The following is a 19,755-nucleotide window of genomic DNA, read 5'->3' as shown; positions in this document are numbered from 1 at the left end:
TTGTGTGCTGTCCCCAGCCCTTCAGTCCCTGCCTTGCCCGGTCGCTGACAGTCTTTTCTCCTACCTGCCTTCTCTAAGCCTGTCCCTCTGTTATACAGGCTGGGATTGAGTCTGAAAGCTTACATTCAGTCATAGCAATAAATGTCTAGTTCTCATGGGTAGCATCTTTACCAGGAGGTTCAGAGTTCAAGGTCAGCCTGGGCTACACAGAAAGTTCAAGGCTAACCTGAACTACATAGCGAGATCCCGTCTCAAAAACACAGAACACCTCCCCCAGCACCAGGGGTGGCCATGGTGAGGTAGCTAGGTACACGTGGAGGAACAGCACTGTCTGACGATGATTTCCAGCACATGACCTTTACCTGTTCCAACGATTCTAATTCCTCTTGAGGAACAACATCTTACTCTTCTATAATTTACTAGTCAAGAGCCAAATATCCAGTACTCCAAAAGAAAAAGTGTTTTAGAAAAAGGAGTTGAACACATAGTAGAGAATCTCAGCAGACAGAAACAACCACTATGCTGACGAAGCTACCACTCTTTGTGGGAGAAGGCAGAAGGGAAGAAATGGACAGAAGGTGGGCTCTGCCTCATGAAAACCTTCTGACTGGTAGGAGGGGTAAGGAAGAGCGACTGTACCAGAGATTTTTGTCTAGGGAGACTTTCCTTCTCAGTAACATGGTCTGGCAGCTGCATGGACCCATACCTGTATCCCGAGGTCTTTCATTCTTGCAAAGGCCAGTTCTCTCAGGTTGCCATGTTCCACTCCCGAGCTGACCAAGGGCATAGGGATGTCTCTGTGGGAGACAGACAACAGCAGTGGCTAAACACAATCCCCTCTCCAGGGCAGTCAAGGCAAGGATATTAACCAGAGGGAAAAGCAAAAAACCCGAGGCAGACAGGAAAGTGAAGGCCGAAGAGCCTGACCAGGAAGGAAGGTTCACAGCATCCCCATGACTCAGTTTTCTAATTTACAAAACAAATTCTCATCAACATCTCAGAGTTTTGGTGAGAAACGTCTAACAGAAATCATTTTACCAAACCAGAAAACACAAATGCCCAGTACCATGAATTTTTGGCTGAAGAGACATTTATAATAAATAGAACATGAAATAAAATGTGTTTGGTACAGTTCAATCTGTTTAATGATGTGACACAGGGATTTTTAATGCACTACTTTACAGCTTACAAACACTCTTTAATGTAGTTGCTGGATGACAGCAACCGGAAATGCAAAAGTCTGGCATAGCCAGTAACTGGTCTCAAATAATACGCTTTTTTCCTTCACTTCCCAAAAATCTAGATTAGACATGACTCTACATTAAAATAACAACAGCTTGTCTAAAGACAAGAGGAGATAAAAATTTACCTCCTAGCATTAACATAGCATAAAGTGCTGGGCAGCAAGAAGGCTTCAGTTGAAAGTTAAAGTTCTTTCAAACACCATCTCTAGAAAAAATAATTAGCATATATTAGAGTATCTCTCAGAAAAAAATGTGCGAAGTAAAAATATGCTTGGCAAGCGAGGGACACAGCTCAGTGGCACAGCATCTGCCTGGCAAGTGCAAGGTCCTGAGTTCAATTTCTGGCACACACACGCAGAACAGAAAGAAAGAAAATGTTTGGCACTTCTTCCTATTTGAAGAATAAATCTCCAATTTGTTGTGTCTAATACTTGGTCAACCAGAAGATGTGAAAAATATGCCAGTTATCTTTTCTCCTCATTTTCCTTTAGAACCAACTTCAATCTTTTTCTTCTTTTCACTTATTCCTTCATATGCTAAATGCAATTAGCAGACTTATCTATTCTACTCTAATAAGATATTCTTCACCCAGAAGAATCAAAAAGCTATCAATTAGCCTAACGAGCTATTTGTAAGTCTATGAGGCTCTAGAAGCTGGTAGTTTTCATAAAAACACTACAAAGCAAAAACACACAGGCATTACAAGTGAGAGTGACATTATATACCATATGGTTTAGTTTTTAGAAAAATGAATTTCTATCTTTGGAGCTATCATTTCTTAAAATTAAACCTATTGTAAAGTTAGTAATCAGATGAAACTGAATAAAAGTGTTATTGTTTTATATAAGCCAAAGGTAAAGTCTTCTAAATGTCTTTTTAACTTTAAAATATTTTATAAATAATTCAAAAATATATTAAATAAACTATATAGCACATATATGAACATAAATACACTTCACTAAAATTTTCAACACTGTTACATATGGCATGAAATTAATCTCAGAAAATCAAGCGGCACCATGACCTGAAAAATAACATTCAATTCTTATTATTCATGGGAGTACTATTCAATACAATTGCTGTGAATTACTGAGCTACATAATACTGAAACATTGCTCCGAGAATGGAGTTAGGTTTTCATGAGACTCTAAACACTTTTTTCAACTGATTAATATATAACTTGTTTTATGTGTGTTTCTGTTAAAAGATGCCTATTTGACATACAGTTGATTCATTAACAATGAACTTGTGACCACAGCACTTTTAACTTATGTTTCAAAGAAGCTCACCGAACACATGCATTTTGTTTCTTTTTTGGGTACTAAGGACCAAACTCTTGACCTTGCACTTGCCAGGGCACATGAAGATAGCATTTTAAGAACAGAGTCGAGAATATAAGCAGAAAGATGGGAAACAAAGAAAGATGCAAAAACACAGAAATGAAGAATGCCCTTGAAAGGCTTATCAGCAGATAGATATGGCTGAGAACAAAATCTCAGAACATTATCAAAAAATCTCAAAAACCAGAAAAGCAAAGACAACAAAGACAGAAAACAACAATATTCAAAGGACTGTGTAAAAACTACACAGGTTTAAGTTATGAATAATGGGAACAACAGGGGAAAAAAGAGAAAAGAACAGGAAATATTTGAAACAAATTTTTGACTGAGAATTTGTCCAGTTAGTATCAGACACCAGATCATAGATCCAGGAAGTTCAAAGAATACTAAACAGGATAAATTCCCCCAAAACCTTTACTTAAGCATATCATTTTTAACCAACATAAAAGCAAAGTTAATGAACTATCCTGAAAGGAGCCAGGGAGGAAAATATCTTACCTACAGAGGAACAAAGATTAAGAATTACATATAACATCTCTTTTGAAATCATATAAAAAAGCAGACAGTGGACTGAGATACTTAAAATATCTCACTTATCTCTTTAAAAAAATCCACTAACCTGTAATTCTGTCCTGTGAAATCATCCTTCAAAAGGAAAAAGGAGGAATAAAGACTTTCTCAGACAAACAGAAGTTGAGGGAATGTGTTGCTAACACATGTGCTCTGCAAGAAATGTTATAAATTCTTTAGCAAAAAGGAAAATCACAGAGGTAAGAAACTCAGATCCATGTAAAGAAAAGCACATTAAACAAATATAAGTGAATAGTAAAAACTTATTTTTTCCTTCTTACTCTAACAGGAAATCAGTAGAGAAAAATCAACAAAACCAAAAGCTGGTTCTCTGCAAAGATCAATAAAATCAACTACCATCTGGACAGAATAAGAAAAAAGAGATAGGGAAGAAACAACTAATATCAGAGACAGAAGTGGGACATCACTACAGATCTTATGAACGGTCAAAAGAAAACCAAGGAGCAGCTGGAGTGTGCTCCCAGGGTCCACTGGGATTGGAAGCTCGGCCCTAGAACAGTAAAACTGGGAGGTGGGGCCTACGGGAGGCCCTCAGCTCACTGGGGACCTGTCCTTAGATGGCAGCTCTCTGGTCAATGAGCAGGCCTGGTGCACTCTGTGATGGAAGCGCTCCTGCCACTGCTCTGCTCACAAGGTGACCCAGCCCACAGGTGGCCTTCACCATACAGCCTGCATTATGCCACCGCCGCTGGCTGCTGTCACCATACACAGCTCAGAAATGTGTGTATATGCACCCACAATGTGCAATTTACCTGTGAAACACAAAGACTCATTTGTAATTATTTCTACATAGAAATTTAAAAATCTACATGTCTAGGCTGGTAATCCCAGTATGAACAGTGCCAGTATTCTTGTCAGCCACCTATACATCCTTTCAGACAGTGAGAAAGGTGGCCTTCAGCTTTAGGGCATTTACTCACATGCAAATCAATTACCTTATGTGCTCAATATAACCAGTTTCCCAGCCCCTCTGCCTCCCCTCCCTTAACTCTACCCCATGCTGCCAGCACCTCCATGGCACTGACTCCACAGGTGGCAGAAGCAGAATGGAAGAGGGGCTAGATGAATATTTTAATAACAAGCCAGTCCTTTTACAAAGACACTAAGGCTGGGGAGGCAGCTCCGTGGTACACAGGTGAGGCTCTGGTTCAAATCCCTACACCACAAAAATAAAAAGCACTACCTTCTCAGGAGACATAAACCTGCAGAGGAAGGTTTTTATCAGACAGTGGTAGTAGGCATAACTGACATCAAGAATGACCAGCAGGCTGCTACCTAATTTGTGGAACCCAGGGCAAAATGAGCATATGAGCTCCTTATTTAAAAAAAGGTATTAATAAGTTCAAGATGGTGGCAGTGGGGCATGTAGCCAAGTGCAAGGGCTTAGGGGAAGAACAGGTCCCCTGCTCTGAAGCTGGCCCTGACACCCAGAGGTGACCTGGCAACACAGGGATGCACAAGGATTCTGACAGTTCATAAACATCCTTAAGTATATGTCTATTGCTGTAGAAAGGAAGCCCGGTTCTCATGGCGCTGGGCAGTGACAGGCCTGGATGGCACCAGATGGACGTTTTCACATTAAGGAATAGGAATGTGGGGATTGCCAAGTCCAGTGATAAAGTCTCTTGCACTGAAACCGAGGAGAAGTAACCTAGGCTGAGCCGCTTCCACGGACACACACTGTACTAGGCTGTCTGGACTCCATAAACACACTGTTTTATGCTGGGAGAGCATAAAACCCAGCGAGATGACCGATCATCTGATCTTGCTATAGGCACGTAGGTAGGAGTTAGGGTTATTTTCAGAGTTTTCAACTTAATTCAATTTCATTTTACTTCCTTGGGTGGAAGAGAGATTATATTATGAGAATATTCACTTTTCTATTTTAATAGATAATATTCTATGCTTAGAGGTGCTGATATTTGCAATTTTCTCATCAAAAAGCTTTGAAGCAATGTCTAGAGCTGTTTTTGTCTGTCTTCTCATGCTTCAGAAGCCTGTTTTGGTTGCAAATTGGTATTTCTACTCCAAGCCTCACAGTGATTTAAATATCGCATCAAGGCAGACAGCTGTCAAATAGCCCAAGGGCTGCAAGTTTAATGTGGTTCCATCATGTGCCCGGACAGAATTTTACACTTAATCACTAACTGCACCCTTCTGGGGAGAATACAGAATCTTCTGTCAGGAGGCTGCTTCATAAAAGCACCCCGGCAGATGCAACCGACTCAACTGTCAGGAAACTAGAAAGATAGTTTTAAAAGTGCTTGTACAGTGGGGTATGTGGCAAATAATCAAAAATACCAAGTAATTTGTTAAAAAATATAGTAAACAAGTTACTTGAGTGTCTTCCCTTCCTTGGTTCCTCCAGATACCTGCCTAAAATATAGCTCCTAAGGTCTTTGTCTCCACCTAAGCCTTGCAGCTCAGCCTCGCCAGGCAGCAGCGTAGAAGGGAAAGAAGCTGCCGAGTAAACCTACAGGGAAACAGGCAGACTTCCAAAGGCCCAGAACAGAAAAGACACATGATTTTCCTTTACGTAAGTGAGGTGTTTAACTTAGTTTTCTATACTCTCAGAATTGCTCTCAAACTTTAAGACTGAAGCTAAAAGAAGAAATATGCTGAGAATCAAACTCCAAGATTCTCTTTTCCCAAATCAGGTTTCTGGACCACTTCACACTGCCAAACACCCAGCCTTCTGTGTACCTTTGTAATATTTAAATTGTGGATTAACATTTTCCTTAGCACCTTTATTTCAAAACTTTACCATCTAACTTTTGATGCAAGTTTCTTTCTAGAAGTTCAGAAATAACTTCTAGCTGAAGGTAAGCCTTAGAACATCTTGAAATGAACTAGAAGGTTTTAAACAGCTATGATTCTGTTTCACTAGACCGCAGCTCTCAGTTGGTGTGAAGTGTAAGCGCGCTGTCTAAGCACAGACAGGACCTCTGGTTCCCCAGGCTCCTACGTTCAGGCGAGAGCAGACAATTCAACTGAGGTAGGGTTGACAAACTCTTTCTTGAGCTATCACCATAAAAGGACCACTTTTATGATCCAAATTCCATACCTGGAAAATTAGATATGGATAACTGATGTACAAAAAACATAACTGATAATCTTTTACAATGGACTTTATATAATAATAGCAGAATGTAAATTAATACTTAATATGAAAATTATAGGGATCCAGTTTTATAGAGAAGGTGATAAAAACAGTAACTATGTTCTCTAAATAGGCAAGCTGGTTTAATGCCTCATCAATCCTATCAATAGATGGAGCAAAACTTGCAACATTATTTATACTCTCTTGTTCCAGAAAGGATATAACACATGATAATGGAAGCCAAAAAACAAGATGCTTAGACCTTTACTATGGGCCATTCTTTTCAGACCACACTACTGTAAGATGTTACTTCAACAGCAGTAAAAAGTAATGTGTGCATGCATTTTTGCTGTAATAGTGCCTAGAGTAGTATTTTTTTTAAAAGAAATCTGAAACCAAGCTAAATGTCTAACAATGGAAATAATTACTGAATAACACAAGTTAAATGACAGACTATTATGTGCCATTAAAATTAAAATGATGTAGGGGCTGGGGGTTTAGCTCAGCGGCCTAAGTGCCTGCTTGGCAAACGTGAGGTCATGAGTTCGATCTCTGACACCAAAAATAAATAAATAAATAAAAATAAAAAACAACAACAAAAAATGATGTAGCGTATTCTAGCACTTTTTGGATATTTCAGATTTTTTAAATTGACAAATAATAACTGTATCTACATGGGCTACAATGTGATATTTTGAAACGTATATATTGTAAAATGATCAAGCCAGGGGAATATTCATCTCCTCAAAACCATTTATCATTTTTCTGTGAGAAGAGCATTCAGAATCCTCCCTTTTTGTTGTCTTGAAGTACACAACTGTTAAAACTACAGTCATCCTACTGTGCTGCAGATTACCACAACGTACTCTTTCTATTAACCATCATTTTGTACCAACTGACCAATCTCGCTACACCCCAACCAACTGCCCCAAACTCCCTGGCTTCTGATGGTCAGTATTCTACTCTGCAATATTTGTATAAGATCAGCTTGTTTAGATTCCACAAATGATCACACAGGATTTTACAGCCTGTGTCTTGAACAAGAACTGCTGTGCAAACAGTATATTTCCAGTGTATAAAATGTGCTGTTATATAAAGATGCATCCAATTAAACAAGAACAATTTCAAAAAAATAACAAGCTCATTATTAACACATCTATTGAAGTGATTTAAAAGTAATTTTATAAAGATTTTATTCATGTAAATATAGCACTGTATTGCTAGAAATGAAGAAAACAAATTCCAAATATTAGTAATATATTGTAAACTCTGTTGGAAACAAAGTATAAACTCATATTATTAAAAAAGAAATGTATGGAGATCCTTGAACACTGGACTACACCAGAAATATATGTGATATAAAATACTGACTAGAAAATGAAGCTAATGCCCTACCTCAGTACTATGTCTGCTGTGTGTAAGTTTCAGTGATTACTGGGAACCACAGTTCAGGATAAATTAGACTTGAGTCCCTTTTTAAGGTGGTGCAGTTATTCTCCCATGGCTGGGAGGGGGCCAACTGCAGAATTCCCTGCAGATACCTAAGTCCACAGATGCTCACATTCCTTGTATTAAATGGTGTCAAGTATGTCTGTGGCCTTCCTGTGTAACACTTGACATAACATAAATCCTATGCAAACAGCTGTTTCACAGTATTGTTTAGGGGATAATAACAAGAAAAAAGGTCTCTACATGTTCAATACAGACACAGATTTTTCTCTCTGAATGTTTGCAACTGGAGGTTGAATGAATCCACAGATGTGAAACCCACTGATATGGAGGGCTTATCATATACAAAAAGAGAATGTGTAAATAAAAATAGGCAAAAAGATCAATTAGCAAAATACAATAAATATGACTTCTTACACAGGTAGCCATACTAACAGCTCACGAATACCCAATGGAAAACACAAAATAACATGGTATTTGACAAACTTCTGGTGCTTAACAAAAAACAAATGCTTTACCGAACATTTAATAAAGCATCAAAAAATGTAAAAAACAAAGTAGAAAGCACTATAAAGACTTTTGTCTTTGCAGTGACAAGTTAAGTAAACGATCACTTTCAAGGCTCAAAAACCTGCCATCTTGGCTGGCGTGGAGGTGCCTCGTTACTGCATTAGGAACCAAGTCATTGTTCTCTGCAGACAATGCGCTACCTTAGGCTTGCCACAAACACTGCCAACTACACACTCCTAAGAGACTCCAACCCAACTTCTCATCATACAGTGATCCTTGAAGTTTTAATTCACCCACACATTTGTGAAGCACCACAGCACCACTTCGAAACCTTAGGCCTCTGCACGCCTGCCTTCTACCTCCTTCACTGACTCTTTAGAGAGCAGATCTGCTGCCCTGGTGGCTCCAAGGCCTGACTTTCTCAGCTCAGTGTGCCAGGAAAATGGCCCACAGTGGTGTTTCACGATGGCTGTAAGACGAAGCTTTCAATGTGAAATGTGCCTCTGCTGCTGTTCACTCACTGATCACAGCAGTAAGAAACTTCAAGATGCAAGCAAAGGACAGAATGCAGATTCTCTATCTGAATGCCTGCGTGAGCTATGCTCGCTACTTTGGGTAGAAGACAGTGGCTCTCCAGATGTGAGGCTGGTTCTAGGATGTGACAGCGGTGCGCTGCTGCTCGGAAGGGCCTTTGGTGTTCTGTGGCGGTCAGCAGTCAGAGTCAGTTAAACACAAATGATCTCTGTCCTCTGTCTCTGACAATGAATGCTGTTTACTACACTCTTGTTTCCTGCTGTAACTTAAATTTTTTGAAACATCCTCAAAGTCACAGGAAAAAAGTACAAATAATGATTTTTTTCTAAACATCAGAAAGTAAAATGTTAACAAGATATGTCAGCACTAGCTGGGTGTGGTGACGCACACCTGTGATCCAAGCTACCCAGGAAGCTGAGGCAGGAGGATTGCAAATTGAAGCTCAGCTGGGCAACTGAGTAAAACCATAAATAATAAAAAAGGGTGTGACTGTAGCTTGGTGGTAGAGTATTAGGACTAGCAAGTATGAGGCTCTGGGTTCAATTTCCAGTACTGAAAACAACAACAAAAAGGCTGGGAGTGTGTTTGCCTGCAATCCTGGCTACTCAGGAGGCTAAGGCAGAAGATCACAAGGTCAAGGCCAGCACAGGCAACTTAGCAAGACAATGTCTTTAATTAAAGGCAGAGGGAGGGCCTGGGATGTCACTCAGTGTGGATTCAACCCCCGGTACCTCACACACTCACACACACAAAGTACCATTGCCCTCAGAATACTCTCAGCTCTTCCTATGAGGATACTTTCTCACATTCCATAAAATACAAGGCTACGTTCCCCTTAGCCTCTGGCTGTTACTATGAACCCTTGTTTGGTGCGTATTTCTGTTTCAAGATGCCTTACTTCATATACAGGATATTTTTGACTTATTCACATAGAACTTGGGCCAACAGTCCTGCAGCTCAGGCCTGGACGAAGCTCACCTAGCCTGTGTATTTTCTTCACTAGGAACATCATGGCCTTCCTGTGCTTAGGAATCTGTAACACACTCAGCTCTTGTTTGGGGCCATTTTAGAGTCAATCCCTAACAAGCTGCCCAAAAGTTTTCAAAATGTGGCACGAGGTAGGCTGTAGAAAGGACGCCCGTCATGACGGTGTGAGGGCTGGAAAAGGCAGGCAGAGCGTCATCCTGCTTGCCCACAGCTGAGAAGGTATGTTGCTGGGCAGCTCACATTTTTCACTGCTCTTCACATGTCTGAATGATTTGTGGCAGAAGTGCTGAAAGTATTGATTTTGAGTCCTAATACCTTTAATCAAGTAGGCAGATTTGCAAACACTGAATCCGCATATCACAAAGACTGACTTATGTTTTTGAATTGTGTCACTGCATTGATCTAGTTATGTTGATTTGAATGAACTCATAAGCTCCTATTTTATTTGGGTGGGTATAATGTTAACATCAGTATTTATTTTGATGCTCAGATTGCCCCAGATCTGGCCAGTGAGGGCCCTCTTAGCAGGCTTCTTCATTCTCCTTTGAATACTTCCTCACCTTTTGGCACAAAAGGCTCCAGGCCTGCAATCAGTCATTTCTCCAAGAGCCCTGGTTCCTTTTAGTGAACGCAGCATTTAGTAAGCAGGATGGGAATACAGTACCAGGTGTGCTCAGTGCTATAAAATACTGTTCTCCACACACATTAGATTTATTGTTACTTGTTATATTTATAGTTATTAATGTAATCATACGTTGAAAAGACCAGTATCTTCTCTTCTAAGACACCAGGACATCCACTTTAATTCTTTCCTTTTCCACATCTGTAATTGTTTTCTCAGACTAAAAACCCTAGCCCTCCTTATCCTTGATACATCTACCAGTTAGAGTAACCCCTGTAAGTAACCAATCTTTCCTGCTGCCCCTCTTCTCTGTCCTCCTTCCCCCTCCACATGCTGCTCCACTCTGACACTGGCACAGATCAGCTCTGTGCAGGGAGGAATCCCCTGTGCTCCACAATGCTGTGTCTCCTCTCACTCTCTTCACTGGATCTGGACTGAAGTAGCTGTGCCAGAGGAAACCCTGACCCAGGCCACAAGCTCCTGAGAATCAGACCTTATGAGTGCTTCCGTCAAGCCTCCAACTCCAGGATGAACAGGTAAGTGAATAAATATACTGCTGGCAAAGTGGCGTGGACATGCTGTCCCTTGGTGTCCATCCCTTTCTACTGACAGGTAGCATTCCAGATACTGCACGTTTAATAAAACAATTCAAAACTCCTGATTCGGGGCTGGGGATTTAGCTCAGCGGCATAAGTGCCTGCCTTGCAAGCAGGCAGTTGTGAGTTCGATCCCCGGTACCGATTAAAAAAAAAAAAAAGAAAAAGAAAACTCCTGATTCAGTGAAATCACACCACTCCCGTTAGAACTGTAAATAGACTGGTCACCAGTTATCAGGAGAATATAAGACAACATGCTACCTCTGCACTCGGTACACTCGAGTCCATGGAGGCACAAGGGCTAGGATCCGAGCCACTAGTTCGATCAGGTCACTAGGAGAGTAACTCTTATATCGTCCTGATTTCCAAAGTTCGTACAGTCCCGTACCACGAATCACCAGGGTAGGGTAGAGTTTCATACCATCAGGACGAAAAGCAGGGTTCTCAAAAAACTCCTGTGAGTAAAGAACAAAAAGTTACTTCTCTGTTAGGTAGGTAGGGATTACCCATTGTCTTGGTTCCTTTTTTCTTGGTGCTGAAACAATACCTGACACCCAAAATTAAGGAAGAAAGGGTTTATTTAGCTTACAGTTTGTGGAGGTTTCAGTCTGTAATCAGGTGGCTCCAAGGCACAGTGGCTTGGCAGAAGGGCAATAGTTCAAGGCGACAGAGGACAGCAAAAGCAACAAGAACAAAAAGAATGGGGTGGGGCTGAGCCTCTTTTCCTCCCTTATACTGTATGCAGGCTATCCTCCCTAGGGCAGGTGTAGTGCTCACACTGTCTCCTCACACTACTCTTGCACAGGCTCAGGATATTTACAAAGTGAGGACCCTGGCCCCCTGCTGAGTCCCTTAAACTTCTAAAGGTCTCAAGGTGACACAATGAACAACACCCTAGAGGTAAGGGCATGTCTTCTCTACATCCCAGCATGTAGAACTGCTGAGTTACTTACTGAAGCTTCTGGACTCCTCAGGTTGACAGAACCATCACACCCCCCGGTGCAGTCTCAAGCCTGGGCCAGCTTCTCTCACACCCCCAGCACACTGTGGGGCCAAGTGAGGAGACAGGACAGGACTGAAACGTGTTCTTGTAGCTTTGTGGGCACCAAACATGTAAGTATTGGATTTCAAGGCCTGTCCAATCCTTGTCTATAGCTACCTGACCTCATGTCCCCCTCCATGCTGCCTGTCTGCCTTTGCAAAGGCTCTGTGCTCTGTGTGGAAAGTCATCAACTTCTCTTCCTCTAGCTAATCTTCCTGTTTCAGAATGCCATGCTAGAGACTGGTCTTCCTGACCTTCAAATACTAACTGCTGCATTAGAAAACTAATATTCTGGGGAATCTTATATTATTACATCTTTCTGTTAGAATCACACTGACAATCTATTCGATGTCTGCCTTCAGCTCCTGACCATAGCTTCCTTAATAATGGAATATATTTCATTGTTTGAATCTTGTGAAAGTTGTGACAGGAACACAGAAAACAACAAAAAGTTGTGACTGGTATCATTTGGCTTACAAAACATCCACTGTTTACCACATGGGCCATTACAAAGCCTGCTGAGTTTTTGATGCAACTATCTTGTCCTCTGGCCAGCTGGCATCAATGCTAACTTGGGTTGTACACTGTCCATTTGTTACCTGGACCCTGGGCGCCATGTCGAACTCATCCATTTTGGCAGTCGTTTTTTACGCTATGTTGTCTCCTGTAACCACCTTATGTCTTTACTTAGGATGCAGCAAGGAGACCCCAGGCATTCTCCTTCTCATGACTTTGTGCTGATCACTGCTCCAATCCTGACTGTGCAAGGTATGTGGTGGATAAATGGAGGTGAACTCACAGGCTCACTCTTATCCTCACCTTGGCATCCATGACTATCTGGCCAGCCATGCTCTCCCTTAGGAAATGGAAGAATGCTTCTTAGTATTCACTACATTATTTTTGCAAAATTTTCTATTGTTTAACTTGCTTTTCAAAGAAACCCCTGCAGGGTTTTGGAGCTCACATTGATTTAATAGTCTTAAATGCTGTATCCTTTTGAACTATGTGGTCTTAAGAGATACTGCTCTGTAGCTGTGATCTTCCCTGTGACACTTACAAAGGTGCATCAGGTATTTAATAAATAGCCACCCACAAAGAGTGTGAAAGAAAGCACATCTCCACTTAGTCTGAATCCACATTTGACAGGAGATTTCAGGAAAGTACTTCTGGTTCCTGGAGCCATGTCAACTGATTACTGCTTTTGTATGAGCGACGACAGACTGTCCCGGTTCTGGACTTTTAGTGAAAGACCGGGAAATAAAATAAGTGTTTCTCTCCTTTTCCTCCAAAACCACAATATAGGAAAGATTTTTAAAAGAAGTATAAACTTAGAAGAACAAGAAAGCAAACCAGTGGGATAACTGAGAGCAAAAAGTTTTTGAAAACAGAAAGTGGATGGAAGACCAGTGAAGTGACTTTGCAAGCAAAGAAACGGCAGTAAAAGGTCAGCTCGATCACACCAAACCCCAGGACTTCTGACCCAGGGAAAGAGATATGGCAACCCAAGCGGGGCCTGGATCAGGGTTTGCGCTACTGTACAGGACAAGGAGGCGGCAAATTCCCTGGTGTTATGGTTTACATTTAGATGCCCGCGCAAGCCTCATATGCACATAGGTGGGGCTTTGGGGAGGTGACTGGACCACAGGGTATATATGATCAGTGGATCAGCCCAAGGTGATGCCTGGTTGGAGGAGTTAGTTGGCCAGGGGCGTGGTCTAGGAGGGCCTGTCTCCCTCCTTCTCCCCTGATCTTTCTCTGCTGCCATGTCACAGACTGTTTCTCCTTTACCAGGCCCCTCTGCTACACCACCCTATCTTGGAGCCAACCGGCTGTGGAGTGAAACCTCAACAGTGAGCCATAATAAAACTTTCTCTTTTACACTGTGAGTATCAGGTATTTCATCCTAGTGATGAAGAAAGTAACTAAGACACTTGGAGAAACTGGAGAACCCCTAGATTCTGAGATACCAGGAACAAAGGAAGGGCTGGGTGAGAACCAAGCAGAAACCAGTGTGCGGATCACACTATCTGCCACCAACCAGGAAGATGGAGAGTAATCAAATGGCTTTACAACAGAGTTCAAAACACTGACAGGAATGTGCTAAACAAAAGCTTATTACATCATGTCTTTCAATGGAGCAAACCAGCAGCAGCTATAGAGAGCCTGCAGAAGATCCTCAATCTATAGGAACAAACATTTGGTTAAGGAGCACCATAAAACTGGGGAAGCCTAGAAGCTGATGGGAACACCAAAGCAAAAAGAATAAAAGGACACTGAAACATGGTATACAGGAAAACAAAACTTTAAAAAAAACCCTACATTTCCTTCAGAGATAAAACATCACATCTATAAAATAAGAAAAGGATGCTGCAGAAAATTGAATAACAAGAATTCAAGAAAGAACTTTTGGAAATTAAAATTATAAAAAAATTAATACAAAGTTTGAAAGATATAGTTAATAGAGTAAAAAATAAAAATAAATGAAAACCAGCAAAGACAGGAATATTAGATGATCAATTATGAAGATCCAACTTTTTCTTAAGTGGAGTTTTAGGGAGGAAAAAACCCCCCAGATAAACCAGGCTGGCAGTACATGCCTGTAATCTCAGCACTTGGGGGTGTGAGGCAAGAGGATTACAAGTCTGAACCCAACCTGGATTATATACATAAGTGAGTTCAAGATCAACCAGGGCTCCACTGAGCTACACAGAGAGAGATAGAGACAGAAAGAAAGACAGAGAGAGGGAAGGAAGGAGGAGGAAGAAGAGAAAGAGGAGGAGTAGAGGAAAGAGGAAAGAGAAAGCACTAAAAGAAAAGAAAAAAGAAAGAAAAAGTCTTGCCGAGATATATCACTGTAAAATCTCACAACCTATAGGATATAAAAAGAATTTCTTTAAAAATTTTTGAGGGGAAAAAACCTAGGTATATACATTGTAGGATTTTGAAGTCAGGAATACTATAGAGGATTAAGAATCAGGATAGTATTAGGCTCTTTAAGAGCACTATTAAAAGCTGTAAGACAATGGTGTAATTGATTTTTTCTTTTTTAATCTGAGGTAAAATAACTTTCACCCTAGAATTCTACAGTGTAGACACGGCATGCGAAAACACTGACTTCCCTTGAGGAACCGTCTTCTAGGAAGCTGCTGGAGAACATTCCAGCAAAATGCAGAGTTAACAGAGAAGACACCCGAAGAGCCAGCAAACAAAGGAGTAGGTCGAGAGAGCAGGAAAGGCCCAGGTGGCCCTGTGTGTGGCTGGAAGACGGGGCCCTGCCTGCCAGTGCGGTCTCCTGGCTGAGACAGGAGTAAGGACACCTGAGCAGCCAACCTCCCCAGGGGGAAAACAAGACAAGTCCTGGGCAAGCAAACAAGGCAGCTGCTGACTCCGAAAAAAATGAGGTTATTCAAGAGCAGAAATGTTCCTACCACACTGCTTAACTTAAAAAGATAAAAATAATGCAATATTAGGAGGGAAGGGTAAAAGAATTAAATACTCAACTTCCACACCAGCAAGGCAAAGGAAGCTATCTAAAACTGATAAGCCAAGAACAGCAAGTACAGGATTAAAAACTGCGGAGGCAAATACTACTGCCAAGGCTTTTAGCATTACTGGATTTGAGAATATTATTTAATAGGATTCCTATTCTCTAATGGCTTTGGTAAAACAAAGATAAAAAATGACTTTAGCTTATATCACTCTGCTAATGACATGTCCAAACGGAACAAGGCTGGCAGCAGTGAACGGTGAGATGCTAACCGTGGCGAGCCAAGGAAGCCTGCGGGGCAGCTGTCACGGGGGAATGACGGACGGCAGCCTGAAAGACGCGTGCAGGCAGCCGAGAGGACCCTGGCCGGATGGACGCACCAGCAGCTGCTGCTGGTGCCGACGAGTGTCTCCCTGGGGTCCCTGTGTGGCACCTCAGTGAATCTCTGCAACAGGCAGATGCTAAACTGGCCTCACTGAAGACACAAAGAAACCGAGGAGAGAAGCAGTGAAACAGTTTGTTTCTAAGTGGTGGGGCCAGAATTCAAATTTTGAAAAATGTGGATGTAGTAAAGCCAAGTAGGATAGATTAAATCACACAGACATTTAAATACGTTAATTTATCAGGATCAGGCTGCAACACCCATAAGGCTTACTGTAAAGTTAAGTAAAAGAAGAGATTAAAAGAAATACCCACCCCATGTGTATGTAGGCAAGGAGGCGTGCCTATACTGGACATGGTTAGACAGTCCTATTCCCCTCAAATCCTAAGCATGAAACTAACCCTGCAGAGCATGTATTAAGGGAGTTGTCTTGACACTAGGGCTGTGGGTGGCTTCTCCTTACTGCGTTTCTAATATTCCACAGTGATGATGTACTGCTTCAGGAATGGAGAAAATCCACAGCCAATAAGCAATTAAAGCAGAAGGGTCTGAGTGTACACAGAGGCATTCTCCACCTGCCCATGGAGGTGACACTTACTACAAACTGCTCGATGTCCCGTTCTAGTCCCACGTTTGGCAGATCAGGCATCATATGAGCCACCACTTTGAAACCAGAGTCTTTGGCCAGATGGAACGACTCACACACTGCCTTGACAGTGTGGCCTCTGAGGAAAGAAAATTCACAACTGTTATACAAACAAAAGGACAACGAAGCTAACATAGGGAGCAGGGGAAGGTGATCTGTGAGACCAGGAAATGTACGGCTGGGGAAGCAAACTATCCGTGGAGCCCTGAGAGTGAACCACCTTAATTCAGAGCTGGTCTCAGAGTCCCCTTACGTAGCCACTTCTAGTCCTGCAGTAAACAACAGGGCAGTAAGGACTCATGCATGCTGTAGCTATTTGTGGTGCTACTGTCTGTCAAAACGAGCTTATTAATGCTCATATCCATGCTAGAAGAACAACAATGAGCTCCAAACCATGCAGAAGCTACAGCTTGTTGTACTTTCCTTTAAAAGTCTTGTGAAACTATTGGGAGAGAAAGAGGAGGAGTGAACCCTAAAATGCAAAATAGATTTAGGGATCCTTAAACTAAAAAAAAATTGAGGAGCCCGCTTTAGTGAGAAGGTGGGCAAACTCTCACCTCATACACTCTAGTGCCCCAGCAAGTAGGAAGCGAAATGCACCAAAAGTCCGGGGCACTAAAGAGGGAAGCCCGGTGCCAACCCCTGCCTCCTCCCGGATATTCCCATTCACCAGAGAAAGACCCTGGAAACCATGGAGTCCACCACCTTCCTAGACCTTCCCATGGCTTCACTTTTAATCTCTTTTGGCTAAGGACTCCCAAGGTTCTATGATGAAGCCAGGCGTGTCGTCTGAATTCCATGCTCACATAACCAACACCCCACAGTGAGACTGTATGATGTGCTAGCTGCTAGGTATGTGCGGTTTTCAAACGATTTAAGTGGGATAAAAAGCAAGCTTTAGTTTCTTAGTTGTACTATACTGGACAGTGCAGGCACAGAGCATTTTCATCCCTGCGAAACATTCTACTGGCTGGCCCTGGCTGGCCTTGCCCTGGCATCCGCACTGGTTCCACTACTATCGAAAACTAAAGTGAGTCCAAAATGAAACCCGTCTCCCTCCAAACTTTCCGGACTTCCTATTTTCATTTCTAAGCATTCACCAGACACTGCTGCTCACTTCTTAATGGGGTATCGGAAATTCCTGCTTGAATTTCCACAGGAGCCTCCTGCTTTCTGCATGGGAAAAGCCACCTACGGCAGGGATGGGGCATGGGGTGTACATGTTTGTAGGACACTGGACGAGGGGCCACAGTGAAGGGCTGAAAAAGAGGGAAGAGGCATGAACTGAAGAGCAGGGCAGAGGAAAAGACTCTGAAAAGGAGGAATCGCAGACTCCTTTTTCCCAGACCGGAGGGAAGGAAGAATGTGTGAGAATGTGAGGAAACTGGGGAGCAGGGGAAAAACTACGAGATCCCCGGCCACCCTCTCACCTGTTGGTGTCTCTGGCCACATCTTCGTACACACTCTGCACTCCAATCTCCAGCCTAGTGCAGCCGTAGGTCAACATGTCACTTAAGTGTCTCTTCATACAATAATCTGGCCTGGTCTCGATGGTAATTCCGATACACTTCGTGAGGCTTCTCTCAGAATACCTGTAGAGCACATTTAAAAATAACACATCTGCTATAATCTTGGGTCATTTTCTTTCACTCCAAGTACTGCCTTTCCCTAATCTGCCCAGGATGGGGCAGTGGTTAGGAGCAGGCTACGGAGGCAGACTAAGTTCAAATCCTGGCTCTGCTACTGCCTAGCTATGCAAACAGCAATGCTATTAACCTCTTCGGGCTTCAGATTTCTTCTCTGCAAAATGACGGTAATAGCAGTACCTCTACCTCACAGGACTGACGTGACTGAACTAGCAGATTGGAATGTTATTATCATTATCCTTATTATTCCCATGCAGTGTGCTACAGCTATAATCTTCTGCAAAACAGTAATTTCTACTTGAAAATGTATTTTTCAATTCCTAGTAACCATTTTTCACATCAGTGAAAACTATCTGCATTATTTTGCACTCTGTATTTCAGAGTCATTTTAAACAAAAGGCAAAAAAGAGGGAGGGAGAATATATGTAATGATCACAGGAATAATTTGGATGAAATAAATGTCTTCTACATATACAGAAGTCTTCCCATCAAGCCTATTACTCAGTAATAATTTACAAAATCAGAAAACATTTTTGTCATCTTCTAAAAGTAGGTACAGAAAAGTGCGCAGCACGTTAATTTCAGTGCTGTGAGTCAGTGGTCTTTATGCTGGCCACAGACTGACAGGATCAAATTGCTTGCTCAGGGCCTAGTGAGGGACGAGGACAGAAAATCACTTTGATGAGGCCACCCTGGGTCAACTATTATGCACAGACTCTCAGCATACAATCCTTCCAAGAGCTCTGTGAGTCCTATCATCCCCATTCTGCAGATAAAGGCATTGAAGTTGAAAGACACTAAGAGCTTATCCAAGGATACAGCACCACAAATTTCCAGTCAGGATATGAATGTAGTAAGGTCTTATGATAAGAAGCAAACACACAAAAGTCAACTGCATGCATAATGCTGCCAACAACCTAAAATAAAATTCTGTAGCATTAACAAAAATATTTTGGAAAAAATTTTACAAAAGGCTTACCAAATCTCTACACTGAGCATTACTAAGGGAAATTAAAGAAGATGTAAACAAATGAGGTAGACTATATTCATGAATTGGAAGACAATAAATTATCAGCTTCCTTTAACTTCCATAACACTTTTTAATGGAAATTAGTCAGCTAGTTCTAAATTTTACAAAGAAATGCAGAGTTAGACTCCCTAAAGCAGTCTTGAAAAACAGTCGCAAAGATGAAGACTCACATTGCTTTACCTCAAGCACAGTAAGCAGCTACAGTCACAGACACCGTGCAGCAACAGCGGAGGACAGAAGCAACGGAAGAGCCCAGCCCCACGTGAATACAGGCCTTCGATTTTTAACAAAGTTGGATGCAATTCAAATGGAAAAGAAAGGCTTTAAAGATTTAAAATAACTAGCTACCCATCAGGGGAAAAAAAGAAACCCTGATGCCTATCTTACATTATACATAAAAATTAATTCAAGGTGGACCACAAACCCTATGTATAAATGCTAAAACTGTAACTAGAAAACACAAGAGAAAATTTTTATGCCTTGGAAACATGCAACGTTTACTAGAGACAAAACAGAAAGTATACCCATAAAAGGAAAAATTGCTAAATT

General features: G+C 41.7%; 1 protein-coding gene across 2 annotated transcripts in view; it reads right to left on the bottom strand.

Annotated features, from left to right (window-relative positions):
- The window catches only part of Elp3 (elongator acetyltransferase complex subunit 3), a 72,803-nt gene that overhangs the window by 24,975 nt on the left and 28,073 nt on the right, over nt 1-19,755 (bottom strand). For both annotated transcript variants that reach the window (XM_003479376.5, XM_063234924.1), the window contains exons 8-11: nt 17,961-18,122; nt 16,483-16,609; nt 11,235-11,428; nt 707-797 (exon numbers count right to left, since the gene is read on the bottom strand). In XM_003479376.5, coding sequence (XP_003479424.1) covers nt 707-797; nt 11,235-11,428; nt 16,483-16,609; nt 17,961-18,122 — 574 coding nt within the window. The remainder of the gene's footprint in view (nt 1-706; nt 798-11,234; nt 11,429-16,482; nt 16,610-17,960; nt 18,123-19,755) is intronic.

Source organism: Cavia porcellus, unplaced genomic scaffold (assembly GCF_034190915.1).
Source record: "Cavia porcellus strain 051 isolate PalLab524CR breed Dunkin Hartley unplaced genomic scaffold, mCavPor4.1 scaffold_24, whole genome shotgun sequence".
Classification (NCBI taxonomy): Eukaryota; Metazoa; Chordata; class Mammalia; order Rodentia; family Caviidae; genus Cavia; species Cavia porcellus.
Note: the sequence above shows the minus strand (reverse complement) of the source record. Positions and strands in the feature narration are given on the sequence as shown.